This window comes from Pristiophorus japonicus, chromosome 3 (genome assembly GCF_044704955.1).
Source record: "Pristiophorus japonicus isolate sPriJap1 chromosome 3, sPriJap1.hap1, whole genome shotgun sequence".
Classification (NCBI taxonomy): domain Eukaryota; kingdom Metazoa; phylum Chordata; class Chondrichthyes; family Pristiophoridae; genus Pristiophorus; species Pristiophorus japonicus.
Window position 1 is genome coordinate 134,016,543 of NC_091979.1, and position 26,124 is coordinate 134,042,666.

Here is a 26,124-nt window from a genome sequence, read left to right on the forward strand (position 1 = left end):
GCTGTAAAGTGGCCCTTTTTGTTTTTTGCCTTGGGTTTCTCTGCCCTCCACTTTTACTCATCGCCTCTCTGTCTTTTGCTTCTGTCTCCATTTTGTTTCCCTCTGTCTCCCTGCATTGGTTTCCATCCCCCTGCCATATTAGTTTAACTCCTCCCCAACAGCACTAGCAAACACTCCCCCGAGGACATTGGTTCCGGTCCTGCCGAGGTGCAGACCGTCCAGTTTGTACTGGTCCCACCTCCCCCAGAACCAGTTCCAATGCCCCAGGAATTTGTATCCCTCCCTGCTGCACCACTGCTCAAGCCACGTATTCATCTGCACTATCCTGTGATTCCTACTCTGACTAGCCCGTGGCACTGGTAGCAATCCCGAGATTACTACTTTTGAGGTCCTACTTTTTAATTTAGCTCCTAGCTCCTTAAATTCATCTCATAGGACCACATCCCGTTTTTTACCTATATCTTTGGTATCAATGTGCACCATGACAACTGGCTGTTCACCATCCCTTTTCAGGATGTCCTGCAGCTGCTCCGAGACATCCTTGACTCTTGCACCACGGAGGCAACATACCATCCTGGAGTCTCGGTTGCGGCCACAGAAACGCCTATCTATTCCCCTTATAATTGAATCCCCTATGACTATCACTCTCCCACTCTTTTTCCTGCCCTCTTGTGCAGCAGAGCCAGCCATGGTGCCTTGAACTTGGCTGCTGCTGCCCTCCTCTGCAACACACACACAGGTGGTAACCGACATCATGGTTGACCACGAAGCTGAACTCACCATCCCCAGCAGCCCAGCAAGGCCAGCTGTGCAGCAGCCCAGCGAAGAACCAAGCAATTCACCCACACCTGCATTTGTACCGAGACGATCGACAAGAGAGCGAAAAGCCCCAGATCATCTCACCCTGGAAATAAGTGTACTATTGACTTTGGGAGGGAGTGATGTTATGTATGCAACCCTGTGTAACCTGTATCATACCGCCACCAGAGAGCATACCTGTTGGAGTCCCAAGGGATCCATCCCAGCATCCCTTGGGAGCACTGTATATAAGCAGGCTTTCCATGCTGTCCTAACACTCTGGAGTTTGAATAAAGGAGCTAAAGTCGCACTTACTCATGTCTAGAGTACTCAGTTAAATTACTTTATTATGAACGTAACACAGCCCATCAAGCTTTTTAATTTCACAGATCATACATTCAACTTCTTACCCAGGCCTCCATCAACTCACTAAACCACGACACACGGAATGTTAAATTCCATGGGATATTTGATCACCTTTATCCTTTTCTTTATATCTTTAAATCCTATTCTAAAATTAGTGCTTTATTTAGTTGTTTTTTAAAAAGTATTTAACAAATGCGTTGACTGCTTTTGGTGGGAATCTGTTCCAGTAATCTACTTCCCTATGGAAGCTGAAGCGTTTATTGCTGTACCTTCGAAGTTTCTCTGAATCAACCAATGTTTCTCTCAATGTAAAGCATTACAAAACGTCACAAACATCTAATACTCGATAACTAAGGTTCTTGTTCCAGCTATAGGCAATCAACATGGAGGATATTCGAAGATCAAAAATCAGTCTTGCTGAATGGTTATCCAATGATCCTGATTTTATTCTGCAAGTGGTACAAGAAGCTGCTCTCATTACTCAGCGAGAGTATCTAAAACTGAAGGCAGAAAATGATCCTGAAAAAAGAATCATAAATCTTCTTGATACTATAAGGGGGAAAGGCCATTCTTTCTGTGAGCAATTCATCTGTGTTCTGCAGAAAGATAAAGTTAAAGAGACCTATCCAAACCTGATAGAATGGCTTTCAGGTCGACAACAAGGTAAATTCTTCCAACTATTATCTAATATTTGCTAAAATTTTCCATGTTAGATTTTTACCATACTGTGCTTTTGTTTAAAACAATGTGAGTACAATTATCATTGTGTGAATATTCCTGCAAAACTTTATTGTTCCAGCTGTTCATTTGATTTTGTTACTCTAACATTTAGATAACCTGTTTAACTTGGAGTCTTAATAAATTATGCAACAGGTTAATTATTTAAGTAGCATAGCAATTCTCTACTACTGTGAGGAGCAGGACCCGGCAGAGTATTCCTCTCAATTACCTGTATTATAGGCTGCTTATTGGAACAGAAGATGTACTTCTAATGTTAATCAGTGGAACTTGGTGAATATTCCCTGCCTCTGTGCCTGTCTCCTGAAGGATTAATATCAATACAGTCCCACTTTAGGGTTTCTTTCCTGCTGATGAAACCCATGCTATTTCCTGCTAGTGTCCAAAGGTTATCTTTTGTTCTCTGCTGTGATTGCCTGGCGACTAATGGCCACTGGTGGTGCTTCACGGTGTTCAAACTCTTGCTGGCTGAATGTACCTCCACTGTGAATCGAACAGCTACACAAAATATAATGAAAATCATATTATCTTATGTCTGATAAGGCCCACACATGTCCAAAGAAGCTTAAAATGGCAAGAATGTTCAGCATGTGGAGTTCCTTAATTTACAAAAAGAGCCAAATCATATGTAAATCAGAAAAGATTTGAATTTGGCTCAGTTCAGTCAATTTCGCCCCCTCCTAAAAATAATTGTGATGAAGTCAGATTTTGGATACCATATTCCATCCAACAACCCACTGACTTTGAAGTCTTCCGCGTGCTTGTCCACTCAGAGTTTTAAATTAACCGTTTAAACAGAAAAAAATGAGTTCTCATAAAATCCAGACCCTCATTCTAATATTAAGTTATTTGAGCAGTTTACTGTGGACTGAAAGTAGCCAGAGTTTAAGGAAGACAATCGCCATCAATCTGAACACCTCACACTCTGGTCTCAAACTGCTTACAGTATACAATAGGAAGTTTTATACACTTTTGCTGCACTAATCACATGCATGACCAGCATTTGATGATTTCCTCTCAGTTGATTCCCACATAGGTCTTGTGACAGCGCTAAGACAGATGATTATTGCTGAGTTGCTGTGTGAGTTCCCTCTACAGTACCTTTAATATTATTTTTCAAAGCATTTTCTCAGCATTCAAGACATAGCAGCTGAAACAAAGGGTGCATTCACGCAGAATTTTGGAGTGTTAAGAAAACAATTAATACTTACATTTACCAACATTCTAACTTCAAGGCAGTCTCCTTTAAAGTCACACACCCACACGATAAAGAAGAGAACTCTTTAATGAAATATGTCACGGTGCATTCTAAAAAAAATTTTAAAAAGATGTGAGTACATTGATGATATTGCCATTACTTTTACTTGCAGACTTGTGCAGTAACAATACAGAAAAACACATTAATAGGTCTTTGCAATAAGTATTTAATATTTGAATGGACTAGAATCCTGTTGCATAGACCAGGTAAAAAATAGATATACTTAAATATGTTTGTAGTTTGACCATTGTATTTCTAATTAAAATAATTGCACGTTCATTTGAATAAATATGCAGAATAACTATAAAGAAATTCTATTTACAATTTTCCCAATCTTTCATTAAAGCTCCTTCAGATGCTAATCTCAGTGGAGGGCAGGTTATTACTGCTGATGTGCACGCTGCTGGAGGTTCCTTTGTGGTGTGTCCCATTATCCAAACTGATGGAAACTCAAACATCAGCATACCTGTAAATGTAAACTCATCCAGGCTGAACAAGAGTGCAGGAAAGGATCTGTCTTTAGGTAAATAATTATAGAGAAGCCGTTCCCTGTCTTACAAATGATTATCTGTTAATTATTTACTATCACTCAGTGTTGTGCATTGTTTGTGGCAATACCTTGGACACCTCTTGCTTGTAACATTGCATTTCTTAATTACATGGATGGCAAGCTTTATCCTTTTTGATGTTTATCTGATTACTCGTGATTGGGTTTCCTTGTCGAAATGGTTGGATAGATGGTTTGGAGCATTGGGTTCCATCACAATGAAGATAGTGTGTATCACCAGAGAGCCACCTTCACAAATCTGGCCACAGCATTGCTAAGATTCAGGCAGAAGGAAAATAAATCGTCACCACCCTTGCAATGTGAAAATGCAATAAGCCAGCTTTCTCCATAGCAACACTAGCTTTTATCGTTGATATTTATGGCCTCTTAAATAGGGCTGAAATACCCTTAAAATAATCTGATCAATATAACTCTTGTGTAATCTAAGTTTCGACCACTGGTTTAAGACTGTAAAATATTGTGAATGGAAAAGGAGGGCCGGGCATAAGCATTCCATTGTAAACCCTCCAGGATTGTCCTATAGTCTCTAGGAATTAAAGATGAATTTCACGGCCACTACTTTGAGCAACCCAATGAGTGAAAAATTGAAAGTAGAGAATGAAATACAGTCCCCATTGATGATTTTGTTTGCAGTTACTGCAACAGAAATGTAGTATAATACTTATGTTGAATTAAAAAAGTTGGTGTAAATAAATAAGGACAAATTTAGCCCTGGAAAAACATATCCAGAATAGTGTTTACATTTTTACATCTGATATTCAATTTCCTTAATGCATTAGTAATAAATGGAGACAGTTCTAATCTAAATAGTTTTAAGATTAAAATGACCCAGTATGAAATAATGGGTGAATACAGGCCTAAAAGGTAAATAAGCTGTCTAAATATATTATAGAAATTGAATGCTGAAACTATGAAATGTTTAGTGTGTAACTAAAATCACTGAAGGGATAAAATTGTTTTATATTATATTTTGTTTGTAGGTTCCACAAAGGAAATAAGCGTCAAAGAGCTAGAGGACAAAGTGACAGGTAATTAATATTACTGTTAATTAAAAGCAGCTATTATATATGACCATACAGAAGAACACAATGTTAATGTTGCCAACCCTCCAGGAATGTCCTGGAGTCTCCAGGAATTAAGGATTAATCTCACGGACAATGCTGTGAACAACCCAGGAGAAAAATCATAGAGGCATTAAAAAAAGGGTGTTATTTTAAATTCATCGAACACTTTTGTTTGCTAGTTATACAAATATTGGCAATGGGAAAAAAGGCTGTTTGACTGAGCGGGGCGGTTGGGGGCAGATCATGCAATCAAACCTCCAGGAATATGTCCAACCAGAGTTACAAACCCTACATAATGGATGTATGTCCGTATTCTGTATAACATGATACTCAGTATAGCAGGTCGAAGTGAAAGAATAACAGATATTAAAACACTCTATTCTGTACATAAATACTGATTTCAAACTCTATCGCATAGTGTCTCAGAAGACCCCATATTTTTCCATTCCATGTGATGCCTACTGTAACTACTATCAAAGTATTCTGTAAGCTTTTAGCTGTGGTACTGGACTAACCAAACAGATTTGGTGTAGGTATAGAAATGTTGAAACTGTTGGTTGCTTCACTTATTCATTCTTGCCACATAGCATAATAACAAGTGGGGGGGAGGTAAGTCCAGGTCAGGTGAGTGAGGCGACAGAAAGTGATCAAAGCCTCCTGCTAGGCAGTAAAAGGTATTCATTTAGATACGGAAATTCACTGTGGTTAGTGTTTAAAATCATAGTCTAGCTGGGAATGAAGGTGAGAGATGACATTCAGCCTTGGTAAACCAGTGATGATTATTTTACATATTGTCCTAAACTATATGCAAAACATAAACTTGGGCTGGAATTTTAATTTGGAGGTGGATAGGGAGCTATGGCGCATGAAAGCAGTCAGGAAATCCGGAAGAACGGGTTTCCCCCAGGCCATACCGAAGTTAATGATAGGAACTGATTAGCATTTCAAAGCTCCATTTCCTGCCTGCAGCCAGCCAAATGGCAAGGATGTTTGGCTGTCAGGTGGGTAGGCCTGTGGCACTAAGCTGCAGAGAGGAGAGGGGGAGGGCTGGGGACAAAGGATTGGGGCCGGAGGAGGATCAGGGGGATTTGGTTGGGGACTGGAGGAGGATTGGTGTTGGAAGAGGATTTGGGCCGGAGGGGGAGGGGGAGGGGGGGAGGGGGGGAGGCCGGGGGAAATCGGAGGCCATAGGGCGGGAGGGAGGTTGGGGTGGGGGGGGGAATCGGAAGGGTCGGATGATTTTTATTTTATTTTTTTTAATTCGTAGCCAATCTTTCCAATTCTTTGTCAAATCACAAACGCCAGAGGTCACCTTGCACACATCAAGGATCACTCTGCGCCAATGCTCTTAGCCAAAAGGCCGAGAGCCACTGCACCGTTCCTGGAAGTACTGCAATACCAGGTTCGTGCCATGGAGGTGGATGGGTCAGGTCCCCCACACACCTCCTATTTCCAAAAAAGCAAGCATATACCTTCCTGATCCAGGGAGAACCACCTTGGGGTTATGGTGGTTACACCCCTGTCAGGTCAGTTACGCATGATCTTAGCCAAAAGGCCGAGAAGCGGCCACCTCCTTGGGTGATTTTTTTTTTTTGTTTGGAAATTCGTAGCCAATCGTTCCAATTCTTTGTCAAATCACAAACGCCAGAGGTCACCTTGCACACGCCAAGGATCACTCTGCGCCAATGCTCTTAGCCAAAAGGCCTAGAGCCACTGCACCGTTCCTGGAAGTACTGCAATACCAGGTTCGTGCCATGGAGGTGGATGGGTCAGGCCCCCCACACACCTCCATGGAGGTGGATGGGTCAAGCCACGCCACCCCACCCACCCACCTCCCTCCCAATCGCAGGGGATTGGTGAGGCAGGAATGCTGGATGTAAGTGGAAAGGCGTTTACCTTTTGAATCCAGCAGTCCTCACCTCCCTTTAACTGGCAGGTTCCCGAGGTCAGGGAAACCCACCTGCCCACAGTTAAATTTGAAATGGTGAATCATCAGGAGGCACGCCAGCCTCATTATGTTTTATTTCATGTATAATATTTAAATTCTTGATCCACTGCAATAATCTACATATTGATTACATAGCACAGCTAGCCTTTTTAACTCTGAGTGGGTACTTGCATGCTGATGGAGGGCTCTAATGGGATGATGGATTCAATACCCTAATATGGTGCTATATTCGCTGCGCATACGTACATAGCTCTCCATGAGTTGTCCCGTTCAGCATATAGTATAACTACAGGACTAGTGCAGGCCAGCAGTGTCATCAGCACAAAATACAAAACAGCTGCTATATTATTGACAGCCCAGAAAATGGCATTATAACATGCCTAAGTTGAATGAATCCAAAGCAGTCTTCCATCGTAGTTAAGCATGATTTGTTCTGAACCTATATTGCTTGGGTTCAAGAAAGAATTAGATAACAAATACCAAGATGTCAAAGTACTGCACTGGCCAGTCCTAAACTTCAGTTAATTTGAGTCCTCTGGCTGACACAGATTTACTGCTTTTAAAAATCCATTAGTTTGGCCCTTGGTTCTCACAGAGCAGTGTTATTAGGCTAAATTAAAAGGTGGAATGTATTCTGCATCTTTCCCAATGTGTTTCACAATAACAGCTGGAAGACTTTCTTTTGATTCCCTGACAAGATAAGAGTACACTACTTTTTCCAAACACCAGGAACGGTAGCATTGTAGTTATGTTACTGGACTAGTAATTCAGAGGCCTGAACTAATATCCAGAGGCAGGAGTTCAAAATCCCACCACGGCTGCAGTGTATACCATCTACAAGATGCACTGCAGCAACTCGCCAAGGTTTCTTCAAAAGCACCTCCCAAACCTGACATGGGACCACCATCACTTGCAAGTTCCCCTCCAAGTTACACACCATTCTGACATGGAAATATATCACCATTCTTTCATCGTCGCTGGGTCAAAATCCTAGAACTCCCTTCCTAACAGCATTGTAGGAATACCTTCACCACACAGACTGCAGCAGTTCAAGAAGGCGGCTCAGCACCACCTTCTCAAGGGCAATTAGGAATGGGCAATAAATGCTGCCTTGCCAATGATGCCCACATCCCAGAAATGAATAATAAAAAAAAGAAAAAGAGGTATTATATCCCAATTTCGTGACAATAGAATCATACTTTGTCAAATCAAATTTTAAACTGAGTATTTTTTTAAAATCTGTCTTTGAAAGTCTTACGTTTAGGTATGACATTAATTTCTACATTCTTTTGTTTGTCTCCATCTTCTGCAACAACAGACAAGAAATCCTTTCTGAAACGGAACTGGGCAAATCTGGTTCAGAAAGTAAAGAAAGTTGATGAACTTGCAGATCAAATGATGGGTTACGGCCTCACTATTGAAATGTATTCCGTAATCATGTCTTGTCAAACATCTGAACAGAAGATGAGAAAACTTCTAGAATACACAACAACAACTGATATGGCTTCAGGTCATCTGTTTACAGCACTATGCACCTTGCATAATTATGTCATACAAGAGCTCATTCAATAAGGCCAACAACTCCTCTTATCTGTGGCTATTCTTTTTTTATGTAGCTGAATGTTGTGGCTTGTTTTTAACCATGTTTGAATCTTAAATGATAAAGAATGCATTATTAAAATTCAATTTTCCTGTCCCAAGAAAACCTATCTTTTTCAGCATATATCAGAAATAAAATGCTCTGTCTCCATCTGTATTATACTCCACCTTGAATAAAGATATGTTGTGCATTTTTTCTATCTTTTATTATTGGTTATTAGTGTTTGGGGGGGGGGGGGTCACGTTCATAATAATGGGAACTCCAACTTACAGAGTTCCCATTATTATGAATGACAATATATTACACCTGATTGGCTGCCCAGAGCCATGTGACTCCATCTCCAGGCCTGCGCACGTCCCAACGTGCATGCGCTGCGACGCAAAGTCAGGAGAAGCCTCAGGATCGGGATCTCGCATGTGTGCAACAGCTTCAGGTAGGCGGGCATCCTTTTTCTAAAATCCATTTGAACGCCCGTGGGAAGGAAAAACCGGGATTTCTGGGCCTTCAATGATGTGATTTGAGTGTGTTGGAGGTTTGAAGAACTCTAACCCTGTTATTGCATAGTTCAGTAGCTGGCCATTTCCTGAATACCACCTGAATTGTCTAAAATTGAGGGAGCTCATGTTGGAGAATGGGATAACATTTGGGCGGTGAGGCTTATCACTACCTCAGTGCCCCGGCTAGGATTGCCCACTGTTGTGTCCTTACACACTACAGCAAATCAACACATTGCACATACTGGAGACAAGGTCACTCTGTGACCTGTACCTTTATTCACAGGACCAAGAAGTGATGACCCTGCGTGGGATCTCCCTTTATATACCTGGATGACCAGGTGAGGAGTGTCTCCCACAAATTCACCCCCTGTGGTCAAGGTGTGCATTTCTCAGGTGTATACAGTGTACAGTGTTGTTAAATAAAGGTTACAGTTATGTGAAGGTTACAACATGACATCACCTCCCCCCAACGTCTTTGGGTCAAAGATTGAGTCTTTCAGGCGGTCGACGCTCTCTCGTGGAGCGCCGCAGTTGGGGCTCTGGTTGTTGAGCCTTGGCATGCGTCTCTGTCACCTGTAGTGATTCCGGCTCGTCTGGGCTGACCGCAGGGACTGTGCATGCTGCTGACGGTTCTTGTTGCTCGTTCACTGGCGGTGGTGTGGGCAGCATCTCATGATTTTCCTCAGGTTCCTCAGTGTCCATGCTGAACTTTTTTTTTACTTGGTCCAGATGCTTACGGCATATCTGTCCATTGTTGAGTCTGACCACTATGACCCTATTTCCCTCTTTACCAATTACAGTACCCTCGAGCCACTTGGGCCCCACAGCGTGATTTAGGACAAATACAGGGTCATCGATTTCTATCCATTTCCCCTTTGAGTTACGGTCGTGGCACTCATTTTGGAACTGGCGCTTGCTCTCAATAATGTCTGACAAGACTGGATGAATGAGGGACAGCCGAGTTTTTACTGTACGTTTCATGAGTAGTTCCACTGACGGGACTCCTGTGAGCGAGTGTAGGCCAGCAGGAGGCGCGATAGGCGGCATTGAAGGGAGGGTCCTTGAATCCGGAGCAAGCCTTGCTTTATGATTTGGACCGCACGTTCCGCCTGGCTATTGGAAGCCAGCTTGAATGGCGCTGCCTGACATGTTTAATGCCGTTACCCGACATGAACTCCCGGAATTCATTGTTAGTGAAACACGGGCCGTTGTCGCTAACTAGGATGTCTGGCAAGCCGTGGGTTGCAAAGACCGCACGCAGACTCTACACTGTGGTGGATGTCGTGCACGAATTCAATATGATGTACTCGATCCATTTCGAGTATGCATCAACAACAATGAGGAACATTTTTCCCATGAACGGGCCCGCGTAGTCTACGTGAATATGTGACCATGGCGTCAAGGTGTGCATTTCTCAGGTGTATGCAGTGTACAGTGTTGTTACATAAAGGTTACAGTTATGTGAAGGTTACAAACATGACACCCACCACTGCAACAGCTGCTGGCTGCTTCCTCCCCACTTGCCACATGCAAATGGTGTTGGAGCCTAATTCTCCAGAGGATTTTACTTGTGTTTCTCCCACTTACCACCACTTGCAGGGTCACTGTGGCGAAGGTGACAGTAGGTCCAGAGGTGACCTTTGGGACACATGGTCCTTTAAAGTCCATCACCGTCTTTTCTGGTGCTGCAGCATCATCCCCACTGCAGCACTGTTGATGTTCTCCTCCATACTGATGGGCTGACTCTTGGCCGCAGGATTCCAGACATGCATTAGAAATGAGCTGGACCCAGGGAAATGGGTTGGAAGGTTAGGGCAGATTCAACGGGGTGGGCAGAAACTCTATCTCACAGCTACAAAAAGGATAATTCTGGCCCATATCTGAAAGGGTATCCAGTTTGGTTAGATGTCTGCCATCAAAATTTGAATATAACCAATATTTCCATTCATTATGTCACTGGTGCAGACCTCCAGGATATCTCATCAAGGAGAATTATAATCAAAAAGCCTGAAAATCTGCAGGCCTTGTGACATGCTCCAGTTGTAAGTAAGGCAGGAGTGTGGTGGAAGGCCCATGAATTAGGCTAGGACCTAGATCCGCCGGGTTCTGGCCTCTGCGGCTAATTTCCTCTGGGCTGTCTGCCAAATCTACGACAACCTTGTGGCGGCAGGAGGGAATTCACAGGCTCGGGGTTTCCTTGGCCCATGCCTGGAATCCAGAGGTGGCTTGTACACTGGGATACATGAGGAATATTGGCCTCCTGAACCCCTGAAGACAAAGGTTCAAAACACTGGAGAATCTTCCCCTTTTACAAGACCCCAGCGAAAAGCAAGGGGTGGGGTGTTGGGGTTACCAGCGCATATTCCAGCTGGAGCCGCCACCATAATACCCATCCCCTCTGCTATGGTGGCCACCTGAGATGGCCCCATTGTGGTGTGGATTCCTGCTGGGAATATTTAAAATAGGGAACCTCCTCCTGGCCCCTGCAGACTCTCAGAGGCTCTTTGAGGGCAGATTCCAGCACTTATCTTAGGATTGACTGCCTGTGGATTTTTGGGCCAAAATGTCTGCTTTCTCAGTCCAACAACTATAAAAAATAAAATAAAGTAAAAATGAATTACTGAGAAACATTACTAAATGTACAAATGTCTCCATATATAATACTCAGCTGACAATTCATTACAATTCATATTTACCCTTTAATTAAAAAAAGGGAAGTGACATGAAGAGGTTACGAATACTAAGAAAGAGGGAAGAAGTAAGAAACATATATATAGCCTGTTTCACATACTCAGGATGTCCCAAAGCGCTTTACAATCAATGATTTACTTTTGAATTGTAGCCACAGTTATGTAAGCAAATGCGGCAGCCAATTTGTGCACAGCAAAGTCCTGCACAAACATAGAAATATAGAAAATAGGTGCAGGAGTAGGCCATTCGGCCCTTCGAGCCTGCACCACCATTCAATAAGATCATGGCTGATCATTCAACTCAGTACCCCTTTCCTGCTTTCTCTTCATACCCCTTGATCCCTTTAGCCGTAAGGGCCATATCTAACTCCCTCTTGAATATATCTAATGAACTGGCATCAATAACTCTCTGCGGTAGGGAATTCCACAGGTTAACAACTCTCTGAGTGAAGAAGTTTCTCCTCATCTCAGTCCTAAATGGCCTACCCCTTATCCTAAGATTGTGTCCCCTGGTTCTGGACTTTCCCAACATCGGGAACATTCTTCCCACATCTAACCTGTCCCGTCCCGTCAGAATCTTATACGTTTCAATGAGATCCCCTCTCATCCTTCCAAACTCCAGTATATAAAGGCCCAGTTGATCCAGTCTCTCCTCATATGTCAGTGCAGCCATCCCTGGAATCAGTCTGGCGAACCTACGCTGCACTCCCTCAATAGCAAGAACGTCCTTCCTCAGGTTAGGAGACCAAAACTGAATACAATATTCCAGGTGAGGCCTCAACAAGGCCCTGTACAATTGCTCCTATACTCAAATCTCCTAGCTATGAAGGCCAACATGCCATTTGCCTTCTTCACCACCTGCTGTACCTGCATGCCTATTTTTAATGACTGATGAACCATGACACCCAGGTCTCGTTGCACCTCCCCTTTTCCTAATCTGCCGCCATTCAAATAATAATCTGCCTTTGTGTTTTTGCCCCCAAAGTGGATAAGCTCACATTTATCCACATTATACTACATCTGCCATGCATTTGCCCACTCATCTAACCTGTCCAAATCACCCTACAGCCTCTTAGCATCCTCCTCACAGCTCACACCGCCACCCAGTTTAGTGTCATCTGCAAACTTGGAGATATTACACTCAATTCCTTCATCCAAATCATTAATGTATATTGTAAAGAGCTGGGGTCCCAACACGGAGTTCTGCGGCACTCCACTAGTCACTGCCTCCCATTCTGAAAAGGACCCGTTTATCCCAACTCTCTGCTTCCTGTCTGCCAACCAATTTTCTATCCACGCCAGTACATTACCCCCAATACCATGTGTTTTGATTTTGCACACCAACCTCTTATGTGGGACCTTGTCAAAGGCCTTTTAAAAGTCCAAATACATCACATCTACTGGTTCTCCCTTGCCCACTCTACTAGTTACTTCCTCAAAAAATTCCAGAAGTTCAGTCAAGCATGATTTCCCTTTCATAAATCCATGCTGACTTGGACCGATCCTGTCACTGCTTTCCAAATGTGCTGCTATTTCATCCTTAATAATTGATTCCAACATTTTCCCCACTACTGATGTTAAGCTAACTGGTCTATAATTACCCATTTTCTCTCTCCCTCCTTTTTAAAAAAGTGGTGTTATATTAGCTACCCTCCAGTCCATAGGAACTGATCCAGAGTCAATAGACTGTTGGAAAATGATCACCAATGCATCCACTATTTCTAGGGCTATTTCCTTAAGTACTCTGAGATGCAGACAATCAGGCCCCGGGGATTTATTAGCCTTCAATCCCATCAATTTCCCCAACACAATTTCCCGCCTAATAAGGATATCCTTCAGTTCCTCCTTCTCACCAGACCCTCGGTCCTCTAGTACATCCGGAAGGTTATTTGTGCCTTCCTTCGTGAAGGCAGAACCAAAGTATTTGTTCAATTGGTCTGCCATTTCTTTGTTCCCCATTATAAATTCACCTGAGTCTGACTGCAAGGGACCTATGTTTGTCTTCACTAATCTTTTTCTCTTCACATATTTATAGAAGCTTTTGCAGTCAGTTTTTATGTTCCCGGCATGCTTCCTCTCATACTATATTTTCCCCCTCCTTTGTCCTCCTCTGCTGAATTCTAAATTTCTCCCAGTCTTCCGGTTTGCTGCTTTTTCTGACCAATTTATATGCCTCTTCCTTGGATCTAACACTATCCTTACAATAAGATAAATGGCCAGCTAATCACATCTGGCGATGTTGGTTGAGGGAAGAATGTTTCCCAAGATACCAGTGGAACTCTCCTGCTTTTTCTTGAATAATGAGACCACACCTTGAGTATTGTGTACAGTTTTGTTCTTCTAATCTGAGGAAGGACATTCTTGCTATTGAGGGAGTGCAGCGAAGGTTCATCAGACTGATTCCCGGGATGGCGGGACTGACATATGAAGAAAGACTGGATCGACTAGGCTTATATTCAGCAGTTGGGTACCAGCGAGGAGTGTGCAGCTCACCATTACGGTTGTCTCGAGCTGATCCCCCTCCCCCACTCACCCTGCCAAATCCAGCAGCAACAGATTCCTCTAAGTTGGAGCTCAAGACACAGTGCGGTTAGAAAATGGCCTGTGCCTTCTCCCACTGACCTTGGGGTCTCTCCTGCAGATGTTCTTGAATTTACCGTGATGCATTACAGTTGTGAAAACCCTCCACATGTTGCTGTAGAGAATTTGAAGGTGCAGTGCTATCCTAGCCAGTGCTCTTTCTGAATGTTATTCTGCACTGGGAGTGCCCGCCTGCAGAATCATTCTCATGTTTCCATAGGAATGGCTGACGAGCAGCATCTTGCAATGCCTGAGGCTGTGGCCCTTACAAATCACATGACACAGCATCACTCACTCTACCTACAGCAAGCAACAATCCAGGAATATCTACTCCCAGAAAGATGTAACATTGAAGTTAGACCAGAGAGCAATGCATGAAACATACACCATAACTGAGGTGGAGCAAGTGCAGATGGCATCAGATGGACAGGAAAAAGTTGGCCAGAGCAACAGTTCCAAACCAATTTCTGAACTGGTAGCTGTTATATATGTGGACTTGTATTTACTCTGTACAGCCACCAGAGGGCTCATTCCCTAGAGTTTCAAGGGAGCCCATAATCCCTTGGGAGCACAGATATTTGGCTTCACAGGTTGGAGAGGCACTCTAGAGACCTTCAATAAAAGACTAAGGTCACACTTTACTTTGAGCTCACAGTGTTCAGTCTGACTCTTTCTCCATACACTACAACTGATGATGAGATACAGGTAGCGAACCCAAATATGCAGTGAACAGTGGGCATCCTGCAGAAATTCTTGGAGGGAGATGATTGGGAAACCTTCGTGGAGCGACTCGACCAATACTTCATGGCCAACGAGCTAGATGGGGAAGAGAGCGCTGCTAAATGAAGGGCAATCCTCCTCACCGTCTGTAGGGCACCAAATATAGCCTCATGAAGAATCTGCTCACTCCAGCAAAACCCACGGAGAAATCATACGATGATTTGTGCACACTGGTCCGAGAGCATTTGAACCCAAAGGAAAGCATTCTAATGCGAGGCACCGGTTCTACACCTACAAAAGATCTGAAGGCTAGGAAGTGGCGAGTTATGTCGCCGAGCTAAGACATTGCGAATTTGAAGGACATTTGGAGCACATGCTCAGAGACTTTTTCATACCTGGCATTGGCCACGAAACCATACTTCGCAAACTTTTGACTGTAGCGACCCCAACCTTGAGTAAGGCCATAGCGATAGCCCAGGCGTTCATTGTCACCAGTGACAATACGAAGCAAATCTCTCAGCACACAAGTGCTGCTACAAGTACTGTGAACAAAGTGATGTTGTTTTTGAATCGTAACATACAGGACAGGTCATACATACCTGCAGCTACACGTCCGTAGATATCTCAGAGTCCACCATCAAGGGTGATGAATGCAAGGCCATTAACACCTTGTTGGCGCTGTGGGGGAGATCATCGTTTCCATTCATGCCGATTCAAAGGATACGTTTGCAAGGGCTGTGGAACAATGGGACACCTCCAATGAGTGTGCAGGCGAGCTGCTAAGCCTGTTAAACCTGTAAACCACCAGGTTGCAGAGGAGGATCACGACGAAACAGAGCCTCAGATGGAGGAGGCAGAGGTACATGGGGTGCACACATTCACCACTGAATTGTCCCCCAATAATGCTGAATGTTGAACTAAATGGACTCCCGGTCTCAATGGAGCTGGACACGGGCGCAAGCCAGTCCATCATGGGCAAAAAGACTTTCGAAAGATTGTGGTACAATAAGGCCTCAAGGCCAGTTTTAACTCCAATTCGCACAAAACTAAGAACTTACACAAAAGAACTGATTCCTGTAATCGGCAGTGCTACCATAAAGGTCTCCTATGATGGAGCGGTGCACAAGCTATCACTCTGGGTGGTATCGGGCGATGGTCCCACGCTGCTCGGCAGGAGCTGGCTGGGAAAGGTACGCTGGAACTGGGACGACATCTGAGCGCTGTCACCCGCTGACGACACTTCGTGTTCCCAAGCCTTAAACAAATTTCCTTCGCTGCTTGAACCAGGTATCGGGAAATTCCAAGGAGCAAAAGTGCAGATCCACCTAATTCTGGGGGCGCGACCCATCCATCACAAGGCGAGAGCAGTACCGTACATGATGAGAGAAAGAGTAGAGATCGTGCTAGACCGGCTACAAAGAGAGGGCATCATCTCGCCGAGTTCAGCGAGCAGGACAGTCCTATTGTCCCAGTCCTCAAGGGAGACGGCACCATCAGAATCTGTGGTGATTACAAAGTAACTATCAATCGTTTCTCCCTGCAGGACCAATACCCACTACCAAAAGCCGACGACCGCTTTGCAACGTTGGCGGGAGGAAAGACGTTCATGAAGCTGGATCTGACTTCAGCCTACATGACGCAGGAACTGGAGGAATCATCGAACGGCCTCACCTGCATCAACATGCACAAAGGTCTTTTTGTTTATAACAGATGTCCATTTGGAATCCGATCAGTGGCGGCGATATTCCAGAGAAACATGGAAAGTTTACTGAAATCAGTCCTGCACACCGTGGTCTTCCAGGACGACATCTTGGTCACAGGTTGGAACACAGTCGAGCATCTGCAGAACCTGCAGGAGGTTCTTAGTCAACTCAACTGCGTGGGACTCAGGTTAAGGCACTCGAAGTGCATTCTCCTGGTGCCTGAAGTGGAGTACCTGGGAAGGAGGATTGCAGTGGACGGCATCAGGCCCACCAACGCGAAGACGGAGGCAATCGAGAATGCACCGAGCCCACAGAACGTGACAGAGCTGCGGTCGTTTCTGGGACTCTTGAACTACTTTGGTAACTTCTTACCGGGTCTCAGCACCCTGCTAGAACCACTACATGTCTTACTATGAAAAGGGGGCGAATGGGTTTGGGGCAAAAGCCAAGAAAATGCCATTGTAAAAGCGAGAAAATTGTTATGCTCAAACAAATTGCTTGTGTTGTATGATCCATGTAAGCGGTTGGTACTAACATGTGATGTGTGATCATATGGTGTCGGGTGTGTATTGCAACAAGCTAATAGAAACATAGAAACATAGAAACATAGAAAATAGGTGCAGGAGTAGGCCATTTGGCCCTTTGAGCCTGCATCACCAATCAATAAGATCATGGCTGATCATTCCTTCAGTACCCCGTTCCTGCTTTCTCTCGAAACCCCTTGATCCCTTAAGCAGCAAGGGCCATATCTAACCCCTCTTGAATATATCCAATGAACTGGCATCAACAACTCTCTGCGGTAGGGAATTCCACAGGTTAACAACTCTCTGAGTGAAGAAGTTCCTCCTCATCTCAGTCCTAAATGGCTTACCCCTTATCCTTAGACTGTGACCCCTGGTTCTGGACTTCCCCAACATCGGGAACATTCTTCCTGCATCTAACCTGTCCAATCCCGTCAGAATTTTATATGTTTCTATGAGATCCCCTCTCATCCTTCTAAACTCCAGTGAATACAGACCCAGTTGATCCAGTCTCTCCTCATATGTCAGTCCTGCCATCCCGGGAATCAGTCTGGTGAACCTTTGCTGCACTCCCTCAATAGCAAGAACGTCCTTCCTCAGATTAGGAGACCAAAACTGAACACAATATTCCAGGTGGGGCCTCACCAAGGCCCTGTACAACTGCAGTAAGACTTCCCTGCTCCTATACTCAAATCCCCTTGCTATGAAGACCAACATACCATTTACCTTCTTCACCGCCTGCTGTAACTGCATGCCAACCTTCAATGACTGATGAACCATGACACCCACCTCCCCTTTTACTAATCTGCCACCATTCAGATAATATTCTGCCTTCGTGTTTTTGCCCCCAAAGTGGATAACCTCACATTTATCCACATTATACTGCATCTGCCATGTATTTGCCCACTCGCCTAATCTGTCCAATCATCCTGCAGCCTCTTAGCATCCTCCTCACAGCTCACACCGCCACCCAGTTTCGTGTCATCCGCAAACTTGGAGATATTACACTCAATTCCATCATCTAAATCATTAATATATATTGTAAAGAGCTGGGGTCCCAGCACTGAGCGTTGTGGCACTCCACTAGTCATTGCCTGCCATTCTGAAAAGGACCCGTTAATCCCAACTCTCTGCTTCCTGTCTGCCAACCAGTTCTCTATCCACGTCAGTGCATTACCCCCAATACCATGTGCTTTGATTTTGCACACCGATCTCTTGTGTGGGACCTTGTCAAAAGCCTTTTGAAAGTCCAAATACACCACATCCACTGGTTCTCCCCTGTCCACTCTACTAGTTACATCCTCAAAAAATTCCAGAAGATTCGTCAAGCATGATTTCCCCTTCATAAATCCATGCTGACTTGGACCGATCCTGACACAGCTTTCCAAATGCGTTGCTATTTCATCCTTGTTGATTGTTTCCAACATTTTCCCCACTACTGATGTCAGGCTAACCTGTCTATAATTACCCATTTTCTCTCTTCCTCCTTTTTTAAAAAGTGGTGTTACATTAGAAACCCTCCAGTCCATAGGAACTGATCCAGAGTCAATAGACTGTTGGAAAATGATCACCAATGCATCCACTATTTCTAGGGCCACTTCCTTAAGTACTCTGGGATGCAGACTATCAGGCCCCGGGGATTTATCGGCCTTCAATCCAATCAATTTCCCGAACACAAATTCCCACCTAATATGGATATCCTTCAGATCCTCCTTCTCACTAGACCTTCGGTCCCCTAGTACATCCGTAAGGTTATTTGTGTCTTCCTTTGTGAAGACAGAACCAAAGTACGTGTTCAATTGGTCTGCCATTTCTTTGTTCCCCATAATAAATTCACCCGAATCCGACTGCAAGGGACCTCCGTTTGTCTTCACTAATCTTTTTCTCTTCACATATCTATAGAAGCTTTTGCAGTCATTTTTTATGTTTCCGGCAAGCTTCCTCTCGTACTCTATTTTCCTCCTCTTAATTAAACCCTTTGTCTTCCTCTGCTGTATTTTAAATTTCTCCCAGCCCTCCAGCTTGCTACTTTTTCTGGCTAATTTGTATGCTCTTCCTTTGATTTAACACGATCCTTAATTTCCCTTGTTAGCCACGGTTGAGCCACCTTCCCTGTTTATTTTTACTCCAGACCGTGATGTACAATTGTTGCAATTCGTCCATATGATCTTTAAAGGTTTGCCATTGCCTATCCACCGTCAACACTTTAAGTATCATTTGCCAGTGTAATCTAGCCAATTCGCGCCTCAAACCATCAAAGTTACCTTTCCTTAAGTTCAGGACCCTCTCCATCTTAATAAAGAATTCTACCATATTATGGTCACTCTTCCCCAAGGGGCCTCGCACAACAAGATTGCTAATTAGTCCCTTCTCATTACACTTCATGCAGTCTAGGATGGCCTGCTCTCTGGTTGGGTTCCTCGACATATTGGTCTAGAAAACCATCCCTAATACACTCAAAGAAATCCTCCTCCACCGAATTGCTATCAGTTAGGTTAGCCCAATCAATATGTAGATTAAGTCGCCCATGATTACTGCTGTACCTTTATTGCACGCATCCCTTATTTCTTGTTTGATGCTGTCTCTAACCTCACGACTACAATTTGGTGGCCTGTACACAATTCCCACTAGCGTTTTCTGCCCTTTGGTATTCTGTAGCTCCACCCATACCGATTCCACATCCACCATAGGTCTGGTACAGAAAACTGTGCCGATGCTCTCAGTAGGCTGCCATTGCCCACCACGGGGATGGAAATGGTGCAGCCCGCAGATCTAGCCATGGTTATGGAAGCATTTGAGAGTGAGCAATCACTCGTCACTGCCTGGCAGATCAAAACCTGGACAAGCCAGGACCCCTTATTATCTCGAGTAAAAAGCTGTGTGCTTCACAGGAGCTGGTCCAGTGTCCCAGTGGAAATGCAGGAAGAGTTAAAGCTGTTCCAGCAGCGCAAAGATGACATATCTATATAGGCAGACTGCCTTCTGTGGGGCAATCGAGTAGTGGTCCCCAAGAAGGGCAGAGATACTTTCATCAATGACCTCCACAGTACCCACCCAGACATTGTAATGATGAAAGCGATAGCCAGATCCCACGTGTGGTGGCCCGGTATCGATGCGGACTTAGAGTTCTGTGTTCACAGATGTAATACATGCTCGCAGTTAAGCAATGTTCCCAGGGAGGCGCCACTAAGTTTATGGTCTTGGCCCTCCAAACCGCGGCCTAGGGTACACGTCGACTATGCAGGCCCGTTCTTGGGTAAAATCTTCCTTGTGGTTGTAGACGCATACTCCAAGTGGATTGAATGTGAGATAATGTTGGCTAGCACGTCCACTGCCACTACTAAAAGCCTGCGGGCCATGTTTTCCACACACGGCCTATCCGATGTCCTGGTGAGCGACAACGGGCCATGTTTTACCAGTGCTGAGTTCAAAGAATTCATGATCCGTAATGGGATCAAACATGTCACATCTGCCCCGATTAAACCAGCGTCCAATGGTCAGGCAGAGAGAGCAGTGTGAACCATCAAGCAAGGCTTGAAGAGGATAACTGAAGGCTCACTGCAGACTCGACTATCCCGAGTCCTGCTTAGCTACCCCATGAGACCCCACTCACTCACTTGGATCCCACCTGCTGAACTGCTCATGAAAAGAGCACTTAGGACAAGGCTCTCATTAGTTCACCCTGATCTACATGAACAGGTAGAGAGCAGGCAGCTTCAACAAAGTGCATACCATGATAGCGCAAATGTTTCACGCGAGATTGAAATCAATGATCCTGTATTTGTATTAAGTTATGGACAAGGTCCCAAGTGGCTTCCCGGCACTGTCGTGGCCAAAGAGGGGAGCAGGGTGTTTTGGGTCAAACTTTCAAATGGACTCATTCACCAGGAGCACTTGGACCAAATCAAACTCAGATTCACGGACTATCCTGAGCAACCCACCTTGGACCCTACCTTTTTTTATACCCCAACATACACACCAGTGGCAACCGACACCACGGTTGACCACGAAGCAGAACCCATCATCCACAGCAGCCCTGCAGGGCCCAACACACCAGGCAGCCCAGCAAGGCCAGCTGCACAGCAGCCCAGCGAGGGCCCAACAAATGATTCAACAACACCAGCTTTCACACTGAGACGATCAACAAGGGCAAGAAGGGCTCCAGATCGATTCACATTGTAAGTAGTTACCCTATTGACTTTGGGCAGGAATGTTGTTATAAATGTGGACTTGTATTTACTCTGTACAACCACCAAATGGCTCATTCCCCGGAGTCCCAAGGGATCTCATAATCCCTTGGGAGCATAGGTATTTAAGAAGGTTTCACATGTTGGAGAGGCACTCTGGAGACCTGCAATAAAAGATTAAGGTCACACTTTACTTTGAGCTCACAGTGTTCAGTCTGACTCTTTCTCCATACACTACTGTAATATTCAAGACCTGCCTATCAAGGAAGACTGTTTTCTGAGCACCATCAATTCAGTGAGTACTTTGAGAGTGTGCACAGAACCCTGCAAAGTTTGTTGGCTAGTATGGAGGACTCCTTTCTTAATATCTCTGCAGTGATATTTGACTTCACTGAACAGCAAGCCGTTATGGAGCATATGGAATCTCAAATGCCTAACTGTATCACAAACAATAACAGAAAATGCTGGAAATACACAGCAGGCCAGTCAGCAGTTGTAAAGAGAATAGATACATTTCCTACATTACAATATTAACTACACTTCAAAAAGTACTTAATTGGCTGTAAAGCGTGTGGGACATCCTGAGGTTGTGAAAGGTGCTATATAAATGCAAGGCTTTCTTTTCCTTTCCTTTCCATTTCCTTTCCCTTTCCCTTCCAGGCAGAACTTTTCTCCAGAATTGAAAACTGGAAGAAAAACAAACATATTAATAGAATTTGGAAAAAGGGAAGGTGAGAGGAAAATGGATGAAGGAAGTTAATGGCCTGGAATTTCTTCTGAGTTACAGTCCATTTTCAAATTCTTGCCCCAGAAACTGATGAGACAATTTAACGGCATCCCTGCTTTCCCACTTTTATCCCCTGGAATGATTAGTGACATTATAAAGCAGCCTGTTTGCTACTGACTGGATGAAATTGCTCATTCTAGGCAGAATGTTTGGTGACTGGTGTCCATTTGCACTTCCCACTTCTTTATGGTGTCTGTATACCTGTACATTCAAGGACATGGTGTTGCCCATAGATATATTCCCTTACTTTAATGGGCCAGATGATGCCTTTAGTTAGACTTTTCTCTGTACCCTTTGTCATGTAGGTAAGCTTGGGGTTACTAGCCACCAGGTGGCGCCACTGTCGGAGGTCATTAGGCTGTACACACGTGTGTGTGGTCTCGATATAAAAGGCAAGCCATCATGTAATATAATCACTTTGGGCCCTAATAAAGCAGAGCCAGGTTTGTACCTGTTTGCTGTATTCAGTCTATCGAGTTATTACATACATAACATTTGGCGATGAGATAACTTAAGAACCTTCGCATGCAAAAATGAGCACAATTGGAATTCTGGAGATTCGTGGAGGGAGAGGAGTGGGCAGATTTTGTAGCTTGCCTGGACCAGTACTTCATGGCCAACAAAATGGAGGAACCCACTGACGCAGTTAGGCGCAGGGCGGTCTTCCTCACTCTTTGTGGTCCGAAAATCTATGGACTCAAAAAGAATCTTCCTCGCCTGCAAGTCCAATGGACAAGGACTATGAGGAATTGTGTGCTCTGGTACGTGACCATCTCAAACCAGCAGAAGGCATCATCATCTCACGATATCGATTCTACACGCACGTTCGTTTGAGGGCCAGGATGTGTCAGAATTTTTTGCCGACCTAAGACATCTAGCTGAGCCATGTAAGTTCGAAAACACGTTGGGAGACATGCTGCGGGACTTCTTTGTAATTGGCATCAACCACAAAGTGATCCTGCGTAAGCTACTGGCGGCGGAGACGCTGGATTTGAGCAAGGCCATCATGATTGCCCAATCATGCATGACGACGGACAAAAATTTAAAGCAGATATCATCGAAAAATCGGAGCTTGGCAAGTACTGTAAACAGGATTGTGTCGTTGTTTGGCAGAGCTGCATATGACAGGGCCTATTCGACTGCGTATGCGAGACCTGTGGTTGCCCAAGTTCCGCCAACAGGAGTGAATCCGATTTCACCGTGTTGGTGTTGTGGGGGCAATCATTGGTCGCATCAGTGTCGGTTTAAGCAGTACATTTGTAAAGGCTGTTCAAGACTGGGGCATCTCCAGCGCATGTGTCCGCAACTGAGCAAGCGTGTTGCGACACACCACGTGGAGGATGATGACCAGTATAGCGTGGATCCGGATATGCAATCCGAAATACCAGAGGAGGAAGTGTATGGACTGTATGCGTTCCGAACAAAGAGCCAACCGATAATGATTAACGTGAAACTTAACGGTGTGCCGGTACCGATGGAATTGGGCACGGGTGCGAGTCAATTAATAATGAGCCAGACGACATTTGACAAGCTGTGGGATACTAAGGCTGTGAGGCCTAAGCTGAGTCCAGTCAATGCCAAGTTGCGTATGTACACTAAAGAACTCATAACGGTGATTGGCAGTGCAGTAGTCAAGGTGTCGTATGATGGTGTGGTTCATGATTTACCGTTATGGATTGTTCCAGGCAATGGTCCAACGCTGTTCGGCTAGAAAATTGGCTAGAAAAAATCAAATGGAATTGGGACGATATCAAAGCGTTGTCATCGGAGGATGATACTACAAGTGCTCAAGTGCTGAGCAAGTTCCCCTCCTGTTTGAATCATGCATCGGCAGATCCACATGGACTCAGATGCAAGACTCGTCCATCATATAGCTCGGGCGGTTCTGGACATGATGAGGGAGAAGGTCGAAATCGAACTGGACAGAGTCCAGTGTGAAGGGGTCATATCACCAGTCGAATTTATCTAATGGGCCAGCTCCATTGTTCCTGTGTTGAAGAGTAATGGTACTGTCAGGATTTGTGGAGATTACAAAGTTACGATCAACCGAGTTTCGAAACAGGATCAATACCTGTTACCGAAGGCTGATGACCTGTTTGCAACGCTAGCCGGGGGGAAGTCGTTCACTAAACTGGATCTGACGTTGGCCTACATGACACAGGAGCTGGTCAAGCTGTCGAAGAAACTCACGTGCATCAACACTCATAAAGGACGGCTTATCTATAACAGGTGTCCTTTCGGAATTCGCTCGGCTGCAGCCATATTTCAGAGGAACATGGAGAGTCTACTGAAGTCTGCCCCTAGAACCGCCGTGTTCCAAGATGACATCCTGGTCACAGATCATGACACCGCCGAACATCTGATCAACCTGGAAGAGGTTCTACATCGTCTGGACAAAGTGGGACTCAGACTGAAACCTTTGAAGTGCGTCTTCATGGCACCAGAAGTCGAATTCCTGGGGAAGAAAATTGCTGCTGACGGCATCAGACCTACAGATTTGGAAACCAAGGCCATCAAATATGCACCCAAGCCTCAGAATGTGATGGAGCTGTGTTCGTTCCTTGGTCTACTCAACTACTTCGGTAATTTCCTACCTAGATTGAGCACTTCATTAGAGCCACTGCTAAGAAAAGACAACAACTGGGTTTGGGGTGCATCTCAAGATAGAGCTTTTAAGAAAGCTACTAATCTGCTTTGCTCTAACAAGCTGCTGGTACATTATGATCCATGTAAGCGTCTAGTATTGGCCTGTGATGCTTCGTCATATGGAGTTGGTTGTGTGCTCCTACAAACAAATGAGTCGGGTAAACTACCACCTGTTGCGTATGTTTATAAAAGTTTGTCAAAGGCAGAAAGAGCCTACGGCATAGTAGAAAAAGAAGCATCAGCCTGTGTGTATGGGGTTAAAAAGATGCATCAGTGCCTGTTTGGTCTTCGGTTTGAACTGGAAACAGATCACAAGCCACTCATTTCATTGTGTTAAGAAAACAAAGATATAAATACCAATGCATCGTCCCACATCTAGAGGTGGGCGCTGACATTATCTGCCTATAATTATGTCATTCGCCATAGACCTGGCACCGAGAATTGTGCCGATGCACTGAGCCGTCTGCCTTTGCCCACACCGGAGGTGGAGACGCCACAACCTGCAGATCTACTGTTAGTTATGGATGCTTTTGAAAGTGAAGGAACCCCTGTCACAGCTCACAAATTAAGACCTGGACCAGCCAGGACCTGATATTATCGGTTGTGAAACATTGTGTCCTTAATGCTGATTGGTCTGCCATACCCAAGCAAATGGGTGATGAGACCAAACCTTACAACCGTCGCAAAGCTGAACTATCCATTCAATCAGATTGTTTATTATGGGGTAATCATCTTGTTATGCCTAAGAAAGACAGAGAGAAATTTGTACATGATCTCCATAGCGCTCAGCTCGGTATTGTCATGATGAAAGCCATTGCCAGGTTTCATGTATGGTGGCCTGGGATTGACTCTGATCTGGAATCATGTGTGCATCAGTGCAACACTTGCATGCAGCTAAGTAAAGCACCAGCGGAATCACCGCTGAGTCTGTGGTTGTGGCCATCTAAACCATGGTCCAGGATCCACATCAACTTTGCAGGTCCCTTCCTGAGAAAGATGTTTTTAGTTGTGGTGGATGCACATTCCAAATGGATAGAGTGTATAATCATGACATACAGTATATCCACAGCTACTATTGAGAGCCTTCGTGTCATGTTTGCCACTCATGGTCTATGTTAGCGCGAATGTTTTCCCGGAAGAATCACTCGACACTCTGGGTCGGTTCTAACATCAAAACGGCCTTTATTACACCGGTGGGGAGAGAGACTCTGGTCCAACTCCAGGCACTCCACTCCACCGAACAAAGAAATTCATTGATATTTATATGTTTTACAAAAGTTCATTACAATTACTCAGCCCATGTCGGCTGGACACAATCCAATCATAACGATTATAGATTACATACATGTTTCTTTGGGCCAATAGGATTGACCCCTACATATTAGGGGGGCTGCATGCTTGGTTCATGTCAGCTGGGGCTGATTCATGTCCTTGTGATGTTCTCCAGACCCCC

General features: G+C 44.6%; 1 protein-coding gene and 1 pseudogene across 1 annotated transcript; one reads left to right on the forward strand and one right to left on the reverse strand.

The window, feature by feature from the left end:
• The first annotated feature begins 1,547 nt into the window (after window positions 1-1,547).
• On the forward strand, window positions 1,548-8,312 carry LOC139254414 (uncharacterized). Its single transcript, XM_070873663.1, has 5 exons — window positions 1,548-1,827; window positions 3,507-3,683; window positions 3,932-3,938; window positions 4,728-4,756; window positions 8,059-8,312. The coding sequence occupies exons 1-5, from the start codon at window positions 1,548-1,550 to the stop codon at window positions 8,310-8,312; spliced, it is 747 nt and encodes a 248-aa protein (XP_070729764.1).
• LOC139260505 (U2 spliceosomal RNA) lies at window positions 6,158-6,359 on the reverse strand (annotated as a pseudogene).
• Window positions 8,313-26,124: the final 17,812 nt, after the last annotated feature.

What these genes read in the sequence shown, in the direction of transcription:
- LOC139254414 (XM_070873663.1), top strand. Translation starts at nt 1,548, where the DNA reads ATGGAGGATATTCGAAGATCAAAAATCAGTCTTGCTGAATGGTTATCC. An exon ending in GCTTTCAGGTCGACAACAAG is followed by an intron (nt 1,828 to 3,506) that starts GTAAATTCTTCC and finishes CTTTCATTAAAG; the next exon opens with CTCCTTCAGATGCTAATCTC. An exon ending in GCTAGAGGACAAAGTGACAG is followed by an intron (nt 4,757 to 8,058) that starts GTAATTAATATT and finishes CTGCAACAACAG; the next exon opens with ACAAGAAATCCTTTCTGAAA.